The 17,520-nt window shown below is 40.5% G+C and overlaps 1 protein-coding gene across 1 annotated transcript in view; it reads right to left on the reverse strand.

The window, feature by feature from the left end:
* CIR1 (corepressor interacting with RBPJ, CIR1) overlaps positions 1 to 8,152 on the reverse strand; it is a 44,008-nt gene extending 35,856 nt beyond the window's left edge. The window contains exons 1-3 of the mRNA XM_064372770.1: positions 8,099 to 8,152; positions 7,343 to 7,408; positions 6,412 to 6,506 (exon numbers count right to left, since the gene is read on the reverse strand). Coding sequence (XP_064228840.1) covers positions 6,412 to 6,506; positions 7,343 to 7,408; positions 8,099 to 8,152 — 215 coding nt within the window. The remainder of the gene's footprint in view (positions 1 to 6,411; positions 6,507 to 7,342; positions 7,409 to 8,098) is intronic.
* Between the last annotated feature and the right edge of the window lie 9,368 nt (positions 8,153 to 17,520).

Raw genomic sequence — 17,520 nt, forward strand, 5'->3', positions numbered from 1 at the left:
TGTAGATGTGTTGTGTTGCCTCTCACGCCTCTATTCTGTTCCATTGGTCTATATCTCTGTTTTGGTACCAGTACCATGCTGTTTTGATTACTGTAGCCTTGTAGTATAGTTTGATGTCCGGTAGTGTGATGCCTCCCGCTTTGTTCTTTTTGCTTAGAATAACTTGGCTATGCGGGCTCTCTTTTGGTTCCATATGAAGTTTAAGGTGGTTTTTTTCCAGTTCTGTGAAGAAGGTCATTGGTAGCTTGATGGGGATAGCGTTGAATCTGTAAATTACTTTGGGCAGTATGGCCATTTTCACGATATTGATTCTTCCTAACCATGAACATGGAATGTTTCTCCATCTGTTTGTGTCCTCTCTTATTTCGTTGACCAGTGGTTTGTAGTTCTCCTTAAAGAGGTCCTTTACGTTCCTTGTTAGTTGTATTCCTAGGTATTTTATTCTCTTTGTAGCAATTGTGAATGGCAGTTTGTTCTTGATTTGGCTCTCTTTAAGTCTGTTATTGGTGTATAGGAATGCTTGTGATTTTTGCACATTGATTTTGTATGCTGAGACTTTGCTGAAGTTGCTTATCAGTTTCAGGAGATTTTGGGCTGAGATGATGGGGTCCTCTAGATATACAATCATGTCGTCTGCAAATAGAGACAATTTGACTTCCTCCTTTCCTAATTGAATACCCTTTATTTCTTTTTCTTGCCTGATTGCTCTGGCTAGAACTTCCAGTACTATATTGAATAGGAGTGGTGAGAGAGGGCATCCTTGTCTAGTGCCAGATTTCAAAGGGAATGCTTCCAGTTTTTGCCCATTCAGTATGATATTGGCTATTGGTTTGTCGTAAATAGCTTTTATTATTTTGAGATACGTTCCGTCGATACTTAGTTTATTGAGAGTTTTTAGCATAAAGGGCTGTTGAATTTTGTCGAGGCCTTCTCTGCATCAATTGAGATAATCATGTGGTTTTTGTCTTTGGTTCTGTTTATGTGGTGAATTACATTTATAGACTTGCGTATATTGAACCAGCCTTGCATCCCCAGGATGAATCATGGTGGATAAGCTTTTGATGTGCTGTTGCAATCGGCTTGCCAGTATTTTATTGAAGATTTTTGCATCTATGTTCATCATGGATATTGGCCTGTAGTTTTCTCTTCTTTTTGAGTCTCTGCCAGGTTTTGGTATTAGGATGATGTTGGTCTCATAAAATGATTTGGGAAGGATTCCCTCTTTTTGGATTATTTGGAAGAGTTTCAGTAGGAATGGTACCAGTTCCTCTTTGTATGTCTGGTAGAATTCGGCTGTGAACCCATCTGGACCTGGGCTTTTTTTGGGTGGTAGGCTCTTAATTGCTGCCTCGACTTCAGACCTTGTTATTGGTCTATTCAGGGTTTTGGCTTCTTCCTGGTTTAGGCTTGGGAGGAGGCAAGTGTCCAGGAATTTATCCATTTCTTCCAGGTTTTCTAGTTTATGTGCATAGAGTTGTTTGCAATAATCTCTGATGATGGTTTGAATTTCTGTGGAATCTGTGGTGATATCCCCTTTATCATTTTTTATTGCATCTATTTGGTTATTCTCTCTTTTCTTTTTTATTAGTCTGGCTAGTGGTCTGTCTATTGTGTTGATCTTTTCAAAAAACCAGCTCCTGGATTTATTGATTTTTTTGTAGGGTTTTTCGTGTCTCTACCTCCTTCAATTCTGCTTTGATCTTAGTTATTTCTTGTCTTCTGCTAGGTTTTGAGTTTTTTTGATCTTGCTTCTCTAGCTCTTTCAATTTTGACGATAGGGCATCAACTTTAGATCTCTCCTTTCTTCTCATGTGGGCACTTATTGCTATATATTTTCCTCTAGAGACTGCTTTAAATGTGTCCCAGAGATTCTGGTATGTGGTGTCTTCGTTCTTGTTGGTTTCGAAGAACATCTTTATTTCTGCCTTCATTTCATTGTTTATCCAGTCAACATTCAGGAGAAAGTTGTTCATCTTCCATGAGGCTGTGCGGTTCTGGGTTGGTTTCTGAATTCTGAGTTCTAACTTGATTGCACTGTGGTCTGAGAGACTGTTTGTTATGGTTTCCATTCTTTTGCATTTGCTGAGGAGTGATTTACTTCCAATTATGTGGTCAATTTTAGAGTAGGTGTGATGTGGTGCTGAGAAGAATGTATATTCTGTGGATTTAGGGTGGAGAGTTCTGTAAATGTCTATTAGGTTTGCTTGGTCCAGGTCTGAGTTCAAGTCCTGGATATCCTTGTTAATTTTCGGTGTGGTTGATCTGTCTAAAATTGACAATGGTGTGTTGAAGTCTCCCTCTATTATTGTGTGGGAGTCTAGGTCTCTTTGTAAGTCTTTAAGAACTTGCCTTATGTATCTGGGTGCTCCTGTATTAGGTGCATATATATTTAGGATCGTTAGCTCTTCTTGTTGCATTGATCCTTTTACCATTATGTAATGTCCTTGTTTGTCTCTTTTGATCTTTGTTGCTTTAAAGTCTATTTTATCAGAGATGAGAATTGCAATTCCTGCTTTTTTTTGCTCTCCATTTGCTTGGTAAATCTTCCTCCATCCCTTTATTTTGAGCCTTTGTGTATCCTTGCATGTGAGGTGGGTTTCCTGGATACAGCACACTGATTGGTTTTGGCTTTTTATCCAATTTGCCAGTCTGTGTCTTTTGAATGGGGCATTTAGTCCGTTTACATTTAGGGTTAATATTGTTATGTGTGAATTTGATCCTGTCATTTTGATGCTAGCTGGCTGTTTTGCCCATTGGTTGATGCAGATTCTTCATTGTGTTGATGCTCTTTACCATTTCGTGTGTTTTTGGAGTGGCTGGTTCTGGTTGTTCTTTTCTATGTGTAGTGCCTCCTTCAGGAGCTCTTGTAAAGCTGGTCTGGTGGTGATGAAATCTCTGAGTACTTGCTTGTTCACAAAGGATTTTATTTTTCCTTCACTTATGAAGCTTAGTTTGGCTGGATATGAAATTCTGGGTTGAAAGTTCTTTTCTTTAAGGATGTTGAATATCGGCCCCCACTCTCTTCTGGCCTGTAGCGTTTCTGCTGAGAGATCTGCTGTGAGTCTGATGGGCTTCCCTTTGTGGGTAACCCGACCTTTCTCTCTGGCTGCCCTTAGTATTTTCTCCTTCATTTCAACCCTGGTGAATCTGATGATTATGTGCCTTGGGGTTGCTCTTCTTGAGGAATATCTTTGTGGTGTTCCCTGTATTTCCTGGACTTGAATATTGGCCTGCCTTGCTGGGTTGGGGAAGTTTTCCTGGATAATATCCTGAAGAGTATTTTCCAGCTTGGATGCATTCTCTTCGTCACATTCAGGTACACCTATCAAACGTAGATTAGGTCTTTTCACATAGTCCCATATTTCTTGTTGACTTTGTTCATTCCTTTTTACCCTGTTTTCTCTAATCTTGCCTTCTCATTTTATTTCATTGAGTTGATCTTCGACCTCTGATATCCTTTCTTCTGCTTGGTCAATTCGGCTGTTGAAACTTGTGTATGCTTCGCGAAGTTCTTGTGTTGTGTTTTTCAGCTCCATCAATTCACTCATATTCCTCTCTAGGTTGTCCATTCTCGTTAGCATTTTGTCAAGTCTTTTTTCAAGGTTCTTAGTTTCTTTGCATTGGGTTAGAACATGTTCTTTTAGCTCGCAGAAGTTTCTTATTATCCACTTTCTGAAAGCTGATTCTGTCATTTCATCACACTCATCCTCCATCCAGTCTTGTTCCCTTGCTGGTGAGGAGTTGTGCTCCCTTGTAGGAGGAGAGGTGTTCTGGTTTCTGGTGTTTTCATCCTTTTTGCGCTGGTTTCTTCCCATCCTTGTGGATTTATCCACCTATCGACTTTGTAGTTGCTGTCTTTCTGATTTTGGTAATTTTAAGTCTGCAGCAGCAGAACTCATAAACTCCCTTTTCTTCCCGCCAGGTGTTCTGTCCCAGGGAGTTAGGGCTGTATGATTTTCTGCTGTCTTGCTGCCATTTTCCCTGCCCTGCCCACAAGGTGGCAGCTTAGTCACACTCAGCCTGCAGAGGCTTCGCTGAGCTGCTGTGGGCTCCGCCCAGCTTCCATGTGAACTTCCCTGCAATCCTGTTTATATGGGTGTAGTTAGAACTGCTTCCGCTATGTTGGCCTGCCCCTGTAGTGATGGAGTCTCTGAAGTGGCAGGTTGCCTTGGTAACTGCAAATTGCCCTGGGAACTGCAGGGTGTTTCCGTAATGGAGGACGCCTCTCCTCCACAGAGCTGGACCATCCCGGGTTCAGTTGTGTTTCCCATGGCGCGTTTTTGCCCGGGAATCTCCTGGCTTGACTCCCCGTTTCAGCTCCCCTTGCTGGCTTAGAGGGGACTCAGTCTCGCTCACTCTGCACAAGGAGCCGCTGCCCCAGGGCGCAGGCCAAGCGGCCGCGCCAGTCAAAGCAGCGGTGCTGGTGACCCGTGGGGCTCCTCCGCCTGTGAATCTCCTGGTCTGTGGGCAGCAAAAATCCGTCTGGAAATGCGGCATCCACTCACCCTCTGCACTTCTCTCGGAGCTGCAATCCTGAGTTCCTCCTAACCGGCCATCTTGGATCCCTTTCCCTATATTCACTCTTTAGCCGCCTTCTTTATTATTTTTACTTGGATCTTGTGAATTAAAACTTTGACTCAACCAGTCATTCCATTTGTTACAGAGCTTTTTTTTCCTAAACAGCCTAGCATACCTTTTTTTAAACAGAGCTCAAACAGGGAACTTTAAGTGTTAAAATAGAACTATAAAGAATGTGATTTCTGTCATGCAGAAAACAAGTAACAATAATATTAGATTACAATCCAAAGAAATATCGATGAGTTTATATTGATAGAAAACAAATAATAACTAGATAAGGGAAATTCTTCCTTACAGAGGAATTCAAATTAAGAAATGTAGAGGGAATGACAGAAATAGAAAATCACCATTAGAACACCACATAAATAAGTAATTGACGCAGGCAATATCTACTGATGAATACCAAAATTTGGCAAAAGTCCAAGGAGAAACAGTATTTTCAGGGCTTCAAATGTTAATTAATTATAAAGGGAAAATAGTAACTTTTTTTTAAGATAAACATGAACACCATGATCTGTTTCAAACCCAGTTTTCCACCTCCACTCTGTTTTTATCCCTCTAACTCAACAACTGTTTCCTGAACACCTTCTCTTTTCCCACAGTGCTGATGTTTAATATGTTTTTACTATTAATATATATAAATTAGGGCTTTAAAACAATGATGCTATTGACATTTTGGATTAGAGAGTTGTCCTGTGCATTGTAGGCTGTTTTGAAGCATCCAGCGCCTCCACCCACTAGAAGCTAATAGTACCCGAGTCCGCAGTTGTGACAATCAAAACATTGTCAAAACAGTGTCTCCAAACATTGCCACATGTCCTCTGGGCAAGGGTTGCAAAAAATGGTGCTCAGTTGAGAACCACCTATCTAAATCCTTATCATTCTTCAGATTTCAGCTTTAATGTCGCCTCTTCCATAAAGTTTTCCTTGTTATCCTAACTGGAATTATTCTTTCCTGTATTAACATACTGTATTTTTAAAAGCAGTGTGTGTTTTTAATATATCAGTTATTATATTTGGCTTTGAACTAAATGTATGTATTTCTCACTAAGGTTTCCTAAGGGTAGAGAGAAATTACACTTCACACAGTTTTACAGATCCCTATACTACCACTTATCGTTATGCATGGAGTAGGTACTCAACAAAAGTTAACAAGATTAAATAAAATTAGTGAGAAGGCTACTCAACTTTTATTTCTTTAATTTTCCTCTCAATATACTATATTTTAAATAGTAATAGTTTAGTATTACTTTGCTAAATTCCACATTTTGATTAAAAATTGAACTTCATGAAAAATTTACCAAAACACCATTATTCAATTGCTTAACCAAGAGAAATCAGCTTCAGTGTTAGATCTGCATATACAAACACAATAGCTAAAGGCAGGTACCATGTTAGAAAACACCAATGAAATACTCTAGCCATGATACAGCTTTTAACAGAACAATGACATGCATGTCAAATAGTCACTTTACTTTTCTTCTTGAAGGTGTCCTAAGTATCTTTTCATTTGAGTGTGTTAAAGAAATAAGTTTCTAAGAGGTCTCAGCAGTTCAAGTGTGGACATTTATTGTTCTTCTAAGCTTTGCCTAATTTGAGACTTGCTCAAAGACTGTATATGAGTCACATGAATCTGTATTTTACATGAATCATGGTAAAGCTGGAAAAAGAGGCCATCTACAGGTATGAGAGTAAAAGAGATAGCCCTCAGGGAAAGAAATGAATCCTATAACTGGGCATTCGATTCCAAAAAACTGACTTAATATATTATTCAGTAGAAATTTATTCCCATGAAATTGATAATTCTAGAAATACTGGCATAGAATTTCTTACCTATTATCATATGATTCTTGTTCTTTAAGATATTGCTGCATTAATTCTTCCTGTTTCTTCTTATCATATGATATTTTCTGTTCTGCCATCCATACCTAGATTAATGAAGTAAAATTATAAATTAAATTGTTGGATTTAAGTTAAACAAATTTTGCTTTTCTTGTAATAAAATGTAAAATGCAACTGTTTAAAGCACAAGTGTCTAATCTTTTGGATTCTCTGGGCCACAGGAGAAGAAGAATTGTCCTGGGCCACACAAAATACGCTAACGATAATGATAGCCAATGAGCTGAAAAAAAGAAAAGAAAAGAAAAGAAAGGGCCAAAAAAATCTCACAATGTTTTAAGGAAGTTTACAAATTTGTGTTGGGCTGCATTTAAAGCCATCCTGGGCCACATGACCCACAGGCTAAGGGCTGAACAAGGTTGGCTGAAAGTTTACAACATAATCCAATTTAGCCATAATTATATCATCACAAACCTGAAAAATCTGAAGTGCCTTGATATGAATTTTTTTTCTTTTTTCTTTTTGACAGAGTCTGGCTATCACCCAGGCTGGAATGCAATGGCATGATCTCAGCTCACTGCAGCCTCTGCTTCCTGGGTTCAAGTAATTCCCCTGCCTCAGCCTCCCAAGTAGCCGGGGTTACAAGCATGCACCACTGCACCTGGCTAATTTTTGTAGTTTTAGTAGAGATGAGTTTTTGCCAAGTTGGCCAGGCTGGTCTTGAACTCCTGGCCTCAAGTGATCCGCCCGCCTTGGCCTCCCAAAGTGCTGATATAAGTTCTTAAATCCAACCACTCAAAATAGACTTCTAGGCTAAAATGACAAACTTGAGAACCTCTCCAGGCAGGTTTGGTATAATAACTTAATGCATTCGGTCCCTATGTTACTTCAGAGAACAGAACAAGCATCTCTCTATGCAGATTACGTGTAGCCTAGGTAACTTAGCAGGGTTAAGTAATGACCACAGACGGCACTGGGTGTCACTGACACCCTAAGAGAGAAGGAGAGGAAAAAAGAGAAAGGAAATAAAGGTAGCTGCAGAAAAAAAGAGAAAAGACGAGAAAAAAACAAGACACAAGTGTATCAGATGTTCTAGAGTTGCTCAGGGACATGAACACCATAGGCTAAATGTGCCCCTATGTGAAATTCTCAAATTATAAAAGTGGTGAAGATAGAAAGCCCACATAAGTTATGCGAGAGAGAGAGAGAGAGAGAGAGAGTGTGAGTGTGTGTGTGTGTGTATTTGAAATAGGGTCTTGCTCTATTGCCCAGGTTGGATGGATTCAAGCAATCTTCCTGCCTCAATCTGCCAAGTAGCTGGGACTACAGGTGTGCACCACCATGCCCAACTAATTTTTAAATTCTTTGTAGAGACAGGGTCTCACTATGTTGCTCAGGCTGGTCTTGAACTTCTGGGCTCAGGTGATCCTCCAGCCTCAGCCTCCCAAAGTGCTATGATTACAGGTGTGAGTCACTATGCCTGGCCATGCAAAGATATTTAATCACATTACTTCCTGGTTTAAAAGGTATTAATACCTCCCTTCCACCTTTAGAATAAAGGACAAAGTGTTTGACAACCATTCAACAAAAGCAAGTCAAACCTTTCTCTCCAAACATGCTAAGTTTTAAAAGGGTAAATTTGAGAACAAACACTTACACTGAGATAATTTATAATTATTACCTGTGGGTTGGGGGCAGATAAGTATGGTAAGGAGGATGTAGAACAAGTTGCCATTATTCAATTTTAGAAGCAAAACAAGGGTATTTAATAGCATTTTAAAAGTAGCACTGAGACAGGAAGGGTCTATGGGGACAGTTTGAGATGTGAACAGTTTGGAATGTGAATAAGAGGATTAATATGGAGATAAAAGCAAAAATAGGTATAAATAGAACCTGTTAGGAACAGAATGTACCTAAAATTACTTTTGGAGTAAGTTTTTGAACATTTCTTCTACTGCAATGTTAGCGGAAGAAAAATCTACACTTGGAATAGGCACATATTTGGAATTTTCACTGAAGCCCAAAATGTAAACAATGCAACAGAGAACTGTAAGGCTTCACTGCATGGTAGAATAACATATCATTTCTAACAAAAATAACTACCATTTATTTAAAGCTTTAGATTTCATGAAGTTATAGCTGGGCATGGTGGGTCACATCTGTAATCCCAGTACTTTGGAAGGCCGAGGCAGGAAGATCACTTGAGGTCAGGAATTCAAGACCAGCCTGGCCAACATGGCGAAACCCTGTCTCTACTAAAAATACAAAAATTAGTTGGGCATGGTGGTATGTGCCTATAGTCCAAGCTACTCGGGAAGATGAGGCAGGAGAATCGCTTGAACTCAGGAGGCGGAGGTTGAAGTGAGCCGAGATTGCGCCACTGCACTCCAGCATGTGTGACAGAGCCAGACCCTGTCTCAAAAAAAATTTTTTTTTTACAAAGTTATTTCACTAGTGTCAATTGCTTGAGCTTAAATACATATTAAGAACTTATCATGGACTGGAATAAGAAAGAATAAAACATACTCCTGCCTTCAGATGCTCAGAATCTGCTAATAGAAAATCATTAATTTTTCTGCGTGTTTAAACTATTTCATAATAAAAGAGATAAAAATTGTGAAAATAAATAACAATAAAGTTTGTATCTGAGCAACAGTGCCAGATAAAGAAATAGTACATGACAGTGATTAACTTCGGAAGGCAAAGAGGAAGGTTGCTATCATAGAATGTTTATTTTATTTTATTTTTCTGAGATGGAGTTTCATTCTTGTTGCCCAGGCTGGAGTGTAATGGTGTGATCTTGGCTCAGTGCAACCTCTGCCTTCCAGGTTCAAGTGATTTTCCTGCCTAAGCTACCCGAGTAGCTGGGATTACAGGCACCCGCCACCACACCAGACTAATTTTTTTTGTACTTTTAGTAGAGACAGGGTTTTGCCACGTTGACCCGGCTGGTTTTGAACTCATGACCTCAGGCAATCCGCCCACCTTACCCTCCCAAAGTGCTGGGATTAGAGGCATGAGCCACCACGCCCAGCCCATAGAATGTTTTATAGCAAGTTTTGGTTTTTAAAAGTTATATTTAATATTTAAATATTGTATAACATTGCCTACCTATGTATATTATTGTATAAATGTATAACATTGACTTCCTTCCAAGATGTTCTAATGCATATATATGCAAAACATACACAATTCTTCTTATATAAATGGTAACATACTTTATGCAAACACACACACACATATAAAACATGTATAAAATTATATACCATGGAGATCTGATATGGTTTGGCTGTGTCCCCACCCAAATCTCATCTTGAATCATAGTTCCCATAATCCCAATGTGTCAAGGGAGGGACCTAGTGGGACGTAATTGAATCATGGGGGCGGTTACCTCCATGCTGTTCTCATGACACTGAGTGAGTTCTCACAAGATCTGATGGTTTTATAAGTGGTTTTTCCCTTTTTGCTCAGCACTTCTCCTCGCTACCGCCATGCAAAGAAGGATGTGTTTACTCCGCTTCTGCCATGATTTTAAGTTTCCTGAGGCCTCCCTATTCCTGTGGAACTGTGAGTCAATTAAACCTCTTTCCTTTATAAATTACTCAGTCTTGGGTATTTCTTCATAGCAGTGTGAGAATGGACTAATACAGTAAATTGGTATGGGTAGAGTGGAGTGCTGCTAAAAGGATATCTGAAAATGTGGAAGTGATTTTAGAACTGGGTAACAGGCAGAGGTTAGAACAGTTTAGAGGACTGAGAAGATAGGAAAATGTGGAAAAGTCTGGAACTTCCTAGAGAACTGGAGGGCTCAGAAAATAGGAAAATGTGGGAAAGCTTGGAATTTCCTAGAGACTTGTTTAATGACTTTAACCAAAAAGCTGATAGTGATATGAAAAATGAAGTCCAGGATGAGATGGTCTCAGATGGAAATGGGGAATCTTTTGAGAAGTGGAGTAAAAGTCACTCTTGCTATGCAAAGAGACTGGCAACATTTTGCCCCGCCCCAGATAGCTGTGGAACTTTGAACTAGAGAGAGATGATTTAAGGTATCTGGCAGAAGAAATTTCTAAGCAGTAAAGCATTCAAGAGGAAGCAGAGCATAAAAGTCTCTAAATTCTGCACCCCGACAATGCAACAGAAAAGAAAATCCTGTTTTCTGGGGTGAAATTCCAGCTGGCTGCAGAAATTTGCATAAATGAGAAGCCAAATGTTAATCACCAAGACAATGGAGAAAATGTCTCCAGGGTATGTCAGAGACCTTCGCATCAGCCCCTCCCATCAAAGGCCTGGAGGCCTAGGAGAAGGGAAAAAATGGTTTCCTGAGCTGGGTCCAGCCCCACACCTGCTGTGTACAGCCTTGGAACTTGGTGCTCTGCATTCCAGCTGCTCCAGCTACGGCTAAAAGGGGCCAATGTACAGCTCAGGCTGTTGCTTCAGAGTCCAAACCCCAAACCCTGGCAGCTTCCATGTTATGTTGGGCCTGCAGGTATGCAGAAGGCAAGAATTGAGGCTTGGGAACCTCTGCCTAGATTTCAGAAGATGTATGGAAACACCTGGATGTCCATGCAGAATTTTGCTGTAGAGGTGAAGCCCTCATGGAGAAACTCTATTAGGGCAGTGTGGAAGGGAAATGTGAGGTTGGAGCCCCCACACAGAGTCCCTACTGGGGTACTGCCTAGTGGAGCTGTGAGAAGAGGGCCACTGTCCTCCAGACCCCAGCATGACAGATCCACCAACAGCTTGCTCTGTGTGCTTGGAAAAGCCACAGACACTCAACATCAGCCCATGAAAGCATCCAGGTGGGCTGTACCCTACAAAGCCACAGGGGCAGAGCTGCCCAAGGCTGTGGGAGTCTACCTCTTGCACCAGCACACCCTGGATGTGAGACATGAAGTCAAAGATCATTTTGGAACTTAAAGGTTTAATTCCATTGTCGGGGTGCAGGATTTTGGACTTGCATGGGGCCTGTAGCCCCTTTGTTTTTTCCAAATTGTCCCAATGGGAACAGGTGTATTTACCCAATGCCTGTACTCCTATTGTATCCAGGAAGTAATTAACTTGCTTTTGATTTTACAGGCTCATAGATGGAACGGACTTGCCTTGTCTCAGATGAGACTTCAGACTTAGACTTTCGGGTTAATGCTGGAATGAGTTAAGACTCTAGGGGATTCTTGGAAGGGCATGATTTTGTTTTGAAATATGAGGACATGAGATCTGGAAGGGGCTGGGGTGGAATGATATGGTTTGGCTGTGTCCCCACCCAAATCTCATCTTGAATTGTAGTTCCCATAATCCCCACATGTCATGAGAGGGAGCCAGGGGGAGGTAACTGAATCACAGGGGTGGTTACCTCCATGCTGTTTTCATGATAGCGAGTGAGGTCTCACAAAATCTAATGAATAAAACCATCAGAAAAAGAGCTTTTCCCCTTTTGCTCGGCATTTCTGCTGCCATGTGAAGAAGGCCATGTTTGTTTGCCTTTCTGCCATGATTTTAAGTTTCCTGAGGCCTCCCCAGCCCTGCAGAACTGAGTCAATTAAACTTCTTTCCTTATAGATTACCCAGTCTCAGGTATTTTTTCATTAGCAGCATGAGAACAGACTAATACAAGATTGTTACCAGATCAGTAAACAAATGCTTTCTTCTTTTGAGTGGTAAAGTTGCATATTTTTCTACTGTTGAACTATACCATAATATATAATTTATTTAAGCAGTCTCTTACTGTATGAGTGGACATTCAAGAAATTACCAATATTTTGCTATTACAAACTTTGCCACAAGAACTCAATACAAAGGTAATTTCACACACATTTGGCAGGGTTTTGAAAAGGATCAAGGCATTGCCAAGGGAAAAAACAGGGCAAGATACTACTGGCAGAGGGAACAACTCAGGCAGAGGCCCAAAGATGTAAAATAGAATGTAAGTAGTTCGATATTACTAACGTATAAAATCTGAGGGAGGGCCGACGCGGGTGAATCACCTGAGGTCAGGAGTTCGAGACCTGCCTGGCCAACATGGTGAAACCCCATCTCTACTAAAAATACAAAGATTAGCCAGGTGTGGTGCTGCATGTCTGTAATCCCAGCTACTCAGGAAGCTGAGGCAGGAGAATTACCTGAGCCCGGGAGGTGGAGGTTGCAGTGAGCTAAGACTGTGCCACTGCACTCCAGCCTGGGCAACAGAGTGAGCCTCTGTCTTAAAAAAAAAAAACAAAAAAAAAACTGAGGTGAGAGAATAGTAGGAGTGGAAGGAGAAAGAAGATAGAGGGAGATTACTTGGACTCAATCCTGTAATATTTTAATAAGGGACTGAAAGAGATCATCAGGTCTGTGCTTTTAAAAAAAAAAGACAATTCTATTGAAATAACTTACATCCATACAACGGAATATTATTCAGCAATAAAAAGGAATAAAGTACTGATACACGCCATACCATGGGTAAACTTCAAAAACATCATGGTGTGGCCGGGTGCAGCGGCTCAGGCCTGTAATCCCAGCACTTTGGGAGGCCAAGGTGAGCGAATCACGAGGTCAGGAGATCGAGACCATCCTGGCCAACATGGTGAAACCCTGTCTCTACTAAAAATACAAAAACTAGCTGGGTGTGGTGGCATGTGCCTGTAATACCATCTACTCGGGAGGCTGACAGGAGAATTGCTTGAATCAGGGAGTTCGAAGTTGCAGTGAGCTGAGATTGTGCCACTGCACACCAGCCTGGCTACGGAGTAAGACTCCGTCTCAAAATAAATAAATAAATAAAAAACAAATACTCTACTCTTTATGGTGAGAGTAGCCAGTCACAAAAGACCACAGATCGCATGATTCCATTTATTTATTTATATTTATTTATTTTTCTTTGTTTTTCCCAAACCACATGGAATGGAGCATGATTCCATTTAAATGAATTTCCAGAATAGGCAAATCCACAAACAGAAAGTAGATTAGTGCTTGTCTAGGGCTGGAGAGAGGGAGGAGAGTTAACGAAAAATGGGAGTGACTGATAACAGGTATGGGGGTTTTCTTTTTTTTTTTTTTTGAGATGGAGTCTTGCTCTGTCACCCAAGCTGGAGTGCAGTGGCACAATCTTGGCTCACTGCAACCTCCACCTCCAGGGTTCAAGTAATTCTCCTGCCTCAGCTTCCTGAGTAGCTGGGATTACAAGTTCTCACCATCATACCCGGCTAACTTTTGTATTTTTAGTAGAGACGGGGTTTCACCATGCTGACCAGGCTGTCTCAAACTCCTGACCTCAAGTGATTCACCTGCCTTGGCCTCCCAAAGTGTTGGGATTACAAGTGTCAGCCACCTTGCTCAGCGGGGGTTTCTTTTTGGGGTGATGAAAAAGTTCTAAAATTGTTTGTGGTAATGATCACTCAACTTCATGAATATATTTTAAAAACCACTGAATTGTACACTTCACATGTGTGATTGTATGATATGTGAATTTATCTCAGCAGAGCTGTTAAAATGAAAAATGACTATTCTGATGGCTGTATAGTGAATGGATTTGAGAGGAGTCAAGATTGAAGGCACTTAGAAAATGCAACAATCCAGGTGAAAGATGATGAAGGTCTACACTAAGACACAGGCAGTAGTGACAGAGAGAAGATATGGATTCAAGAGATATTTGGAAGGTAAGACCGATAGTATTCAGTAATTGACTAGATAAAGGAGTGATGGGAAAAGGGATGAATCCTGAGCTTCTGGTTTGGGTAACAGGATGAAGAATTGTTTTACTATCTATATTTCTACCCATATGAGATAGCCAGTATAAAAAGGGCAGATTTGAAGTAAAAAACTTTTACTTCAGATATGTCGAGTTTGAGGTGCCTATAGGACATCAAGATGCAAATGTCTAGTAGATAGCTGTCTTGAGCCACATCAAAGTTAAAAACAGAAAACTGGGACTGCAGATTTGAGAGTCATGAGTAGTCAGGCTAGTTAAAATGGGCTGGCCCAAGTGCAGTGGCTCACCCCTGTAATCCCAGCACTTGAGAGAGGCTGTGGCAGCCGGATCACAAGGTCAGGAGTTCAAGACCAGCCTGACCAACATGGTAAAACCCCCATCTCTACTAAAAATACAAAAATTAGCCAGACATGGTGGTGCGCACCTGTGGTCCGAGCTACTCAGGAGGCTGAGGCAGGAGAATCACTTGAACCCAGGAAGCAGAGGTTGCAGTGAGCCGAGATCGCACCACTGCACTCCAGCCTGGGCGACAGAGCGGGACTACATCTCAAAAAAAAAAAAAAAAATGCTAGTTGGATGTGATTGCTTGAGGAAAGCATACAAAGTAAGCAAGAAGTCAGCCAGGGATGAAACTCTGGGGAATACTTTTATTTTAGGAGCAGGCTAAGAATAAAGATCCAGTGAAGTTGATAGAAAAAGACAGTCTAGTAAGAGAGCTGGAAAACTAAAAGAAAGTAGTTATTACAGTTAGGGAAAGAGAGAGTTTCACAAAAAGGGAGTAGTTTAAGGTGGTACTATTGTCAATAGCAAGTTTGTAAATTGTTTGCCAGTCTACAAGAAGACAAATAAGGAGCTTGGACCACAATGTAAATTAACTGTTTCCTTCATTAACAAAGTCAAGAAAAAAAAAAGAACAACTGAACTAAAACAGTGTATCCTGTGGCATAAATGATTGAGGCAGTGCATAACAATACATAACCGAGTGACCAGCAGACATATAGCATTCACTGTTATTTTTGGTGAACAAATGAGACCTTAAAACCTACCGGACTTTTTGTAAGCTTGGGAAACTGATAAGAAACAAGAAAAAAAAAAAAAAAAAAAAAAAAAACTACTGGACTTTAATAAACCCAACATGCCTAATTTTACAATCAGAACTTTCTTTTTAAATATAGATGGGGTCTCAGTTTGTTGCCCATGCTGGTATTGAATTCCTGGCCTCCCAAAATGTTGGGATTATAGGCATGAGCCACCACACCTGGCCCTTAAAAATTTCATGGTGGAACTCTTTTGCACTCTTTGATGAAGCTCCTTTCTTTCACTTCTATTAAAAAAAAAAAACTTTAATGGAGTATGACACATAAAAAACTGTATATATGGCCGGGCGCGGTGGCTCACGCCTGTAATCCCAGCACTTTGGGAGGCCGAGGCGGGTGGATCACGAGGTCAAGAGATCGAGATCATCCTGGTCAACATGGTGAAACCCCGTCTCTACTAAAAATACAAAAAATTAGCTGGGCATGGTGGCGCGTGCCTATAATTCCAGCTACTCAGGAGGCTGAGGGAGGAGAATTGCCTGAACCCAGGAGGCGGAGGTTGCGGTGAGCCGAGATCGCGCCATTGCGCTCCAGCCTGGGTAACAAGAGCGAAACTCCGTCTCAAAAAAAAAAAACTGTATATATTTAATGTATACAACCTGAGTTTGGTGATAAGTATATCCCTGTGAAACCATCACCACAATCTACACTATAAACATATCCACCACTTCCAAAAGTTTCCTCCTATGTTCTTTATTTTTCTATTTATCTTCATTTAAAGTTCCTCTATCCTTAGTTAATAAAGAATGCTAGAGGTTACCCCCTCCCTCCATAAAGTGTTAACTTATCTATAAAGGTCTGCTATCAGAAACACTTCATTCTTCTCCTCTGTCCTGGGAAAAGTATAAAACAGATCGAAGAGGCCAACAGTATTGGATACATTTTACATGACACTTTACACGGATGAGAAGAATGTAGATTCTAAGCCTGTAACTGCTTTACTGAATTTCTCATAGTGGATTTGCTAAAGTTATTCTCTGTGGATTTCTTTTTTCTTGTAAGAACACTGCTTCATTGAATTTTATAAAGCTAAATGTCAAAAGTTCCAGTAACAAATTATGCTTTCTCAAGTATATTTGTTTATGTAAACAGCAAATAAGCAAGCACCTGAATTCCATCTAATCTCTTCATTCCTGTAAAAATAGTAATAGCTAACACCCTGAGTATGCAGAGAAAGGAAATGTCTGTGTTTGGTGTCAAAAGTTACTTGAGCCAAGCAAATACAAGAAACCTCTCCCTTCCATAGTTGCAACGACGGAAATGCAAACTGGTGCAGTGGAAAAGCACTTAATCAGGTGTTCCAGATCCTAGTTCTCGTTCAACATTTAACTAGCTGTGTAACTCTTGGCAAATTTGTTTCCTCATTTGTAAAATGAGGAGATGAGGCTCGCTGATTACCAAAGAGCTTTCAAGGTTTATCTGTGTTATTAAAATTTCATGGAGGAGTGATCAAGAAAAAGTGTTTAATAAGGCTCTTTAGGAAGGTAACAGTGAAAAAAAAAGTTGAGAATCACTGGTCTAGCAGTGTGAGTATATAGCAAAATCTCATCACCTCAACTCGTTTTAAAAACAAAAAAAAACTTGGTTATTTTCACAAGTTTCTATGTAGAGTCAATTAACATTTTATTGAGCACCTCCTCTCTAGTGGACACTGACAGATGCCTACATTGTTTCAAATCCTTTATCTCCACTATTTCACTTAATCTTTACAATCAAGTCATTCATCCTAATTTTACACATGAGGAGACTGAGGATCAGATATTTAAAATATTTTATGCAAGGACTTAAGGCTAAAAGTGACTGCTCGAATAACTAGAATCCAGTTGTGACTCCAAAGCCGATTCTTTCTACTTCACTCTTCTGCTTTTCATTACTACGATATTCACCAAACTATTGCACCTGCTAGACCTGTAATTATGTAAAACACTAAACTTCAACGAGGTCATCAAAAAGACGCTAGATTATTGGATAAATTTCTTTTAGATGTATCTTAAATAAATGGGGCGTCTTCTCGGTACACAAGAGTAGAGTTCAGAAGCCGTGATCCCTGGGATCCGAAAAGACAAAACCAGAATCAGCTGAGGGACGTACTGAGGAATTCTGACATTAGTCTCCACATATTATGGAGTTACACTCCGGGCGACAAAGATCCTCTAGTCTGCCGGACTTCTTGCCGTTGCAGAATAAACTTTGAGGACCCGTTGCATAAGCGGGTTGCTCAGTAAGAAAGGCGAGACCACCAGGGCTTTAGGCCTAGAGAATGGGGGGCTGTCCTAGGGACCTCAGAGACGCCACCACTTTCACTTCCAGCAGCCTCTG

This window comes from Aotus nancymaae, unplaced genomic scaffold, assembly GCF_030222135.1.
Source record: "Aotus nancymaae isolate 86718 unplaced genomic scaffold, 86718_ANA_hifiasm-v0.15.2.pri h1tg000008l, whole genome shotgun sequence".
Taxonomy (NCBI): Eukaryota; Metazoa; Chordata; class Mammalia; order Primates; family Aotidae; genus Aotus; species Aotus nancymaae.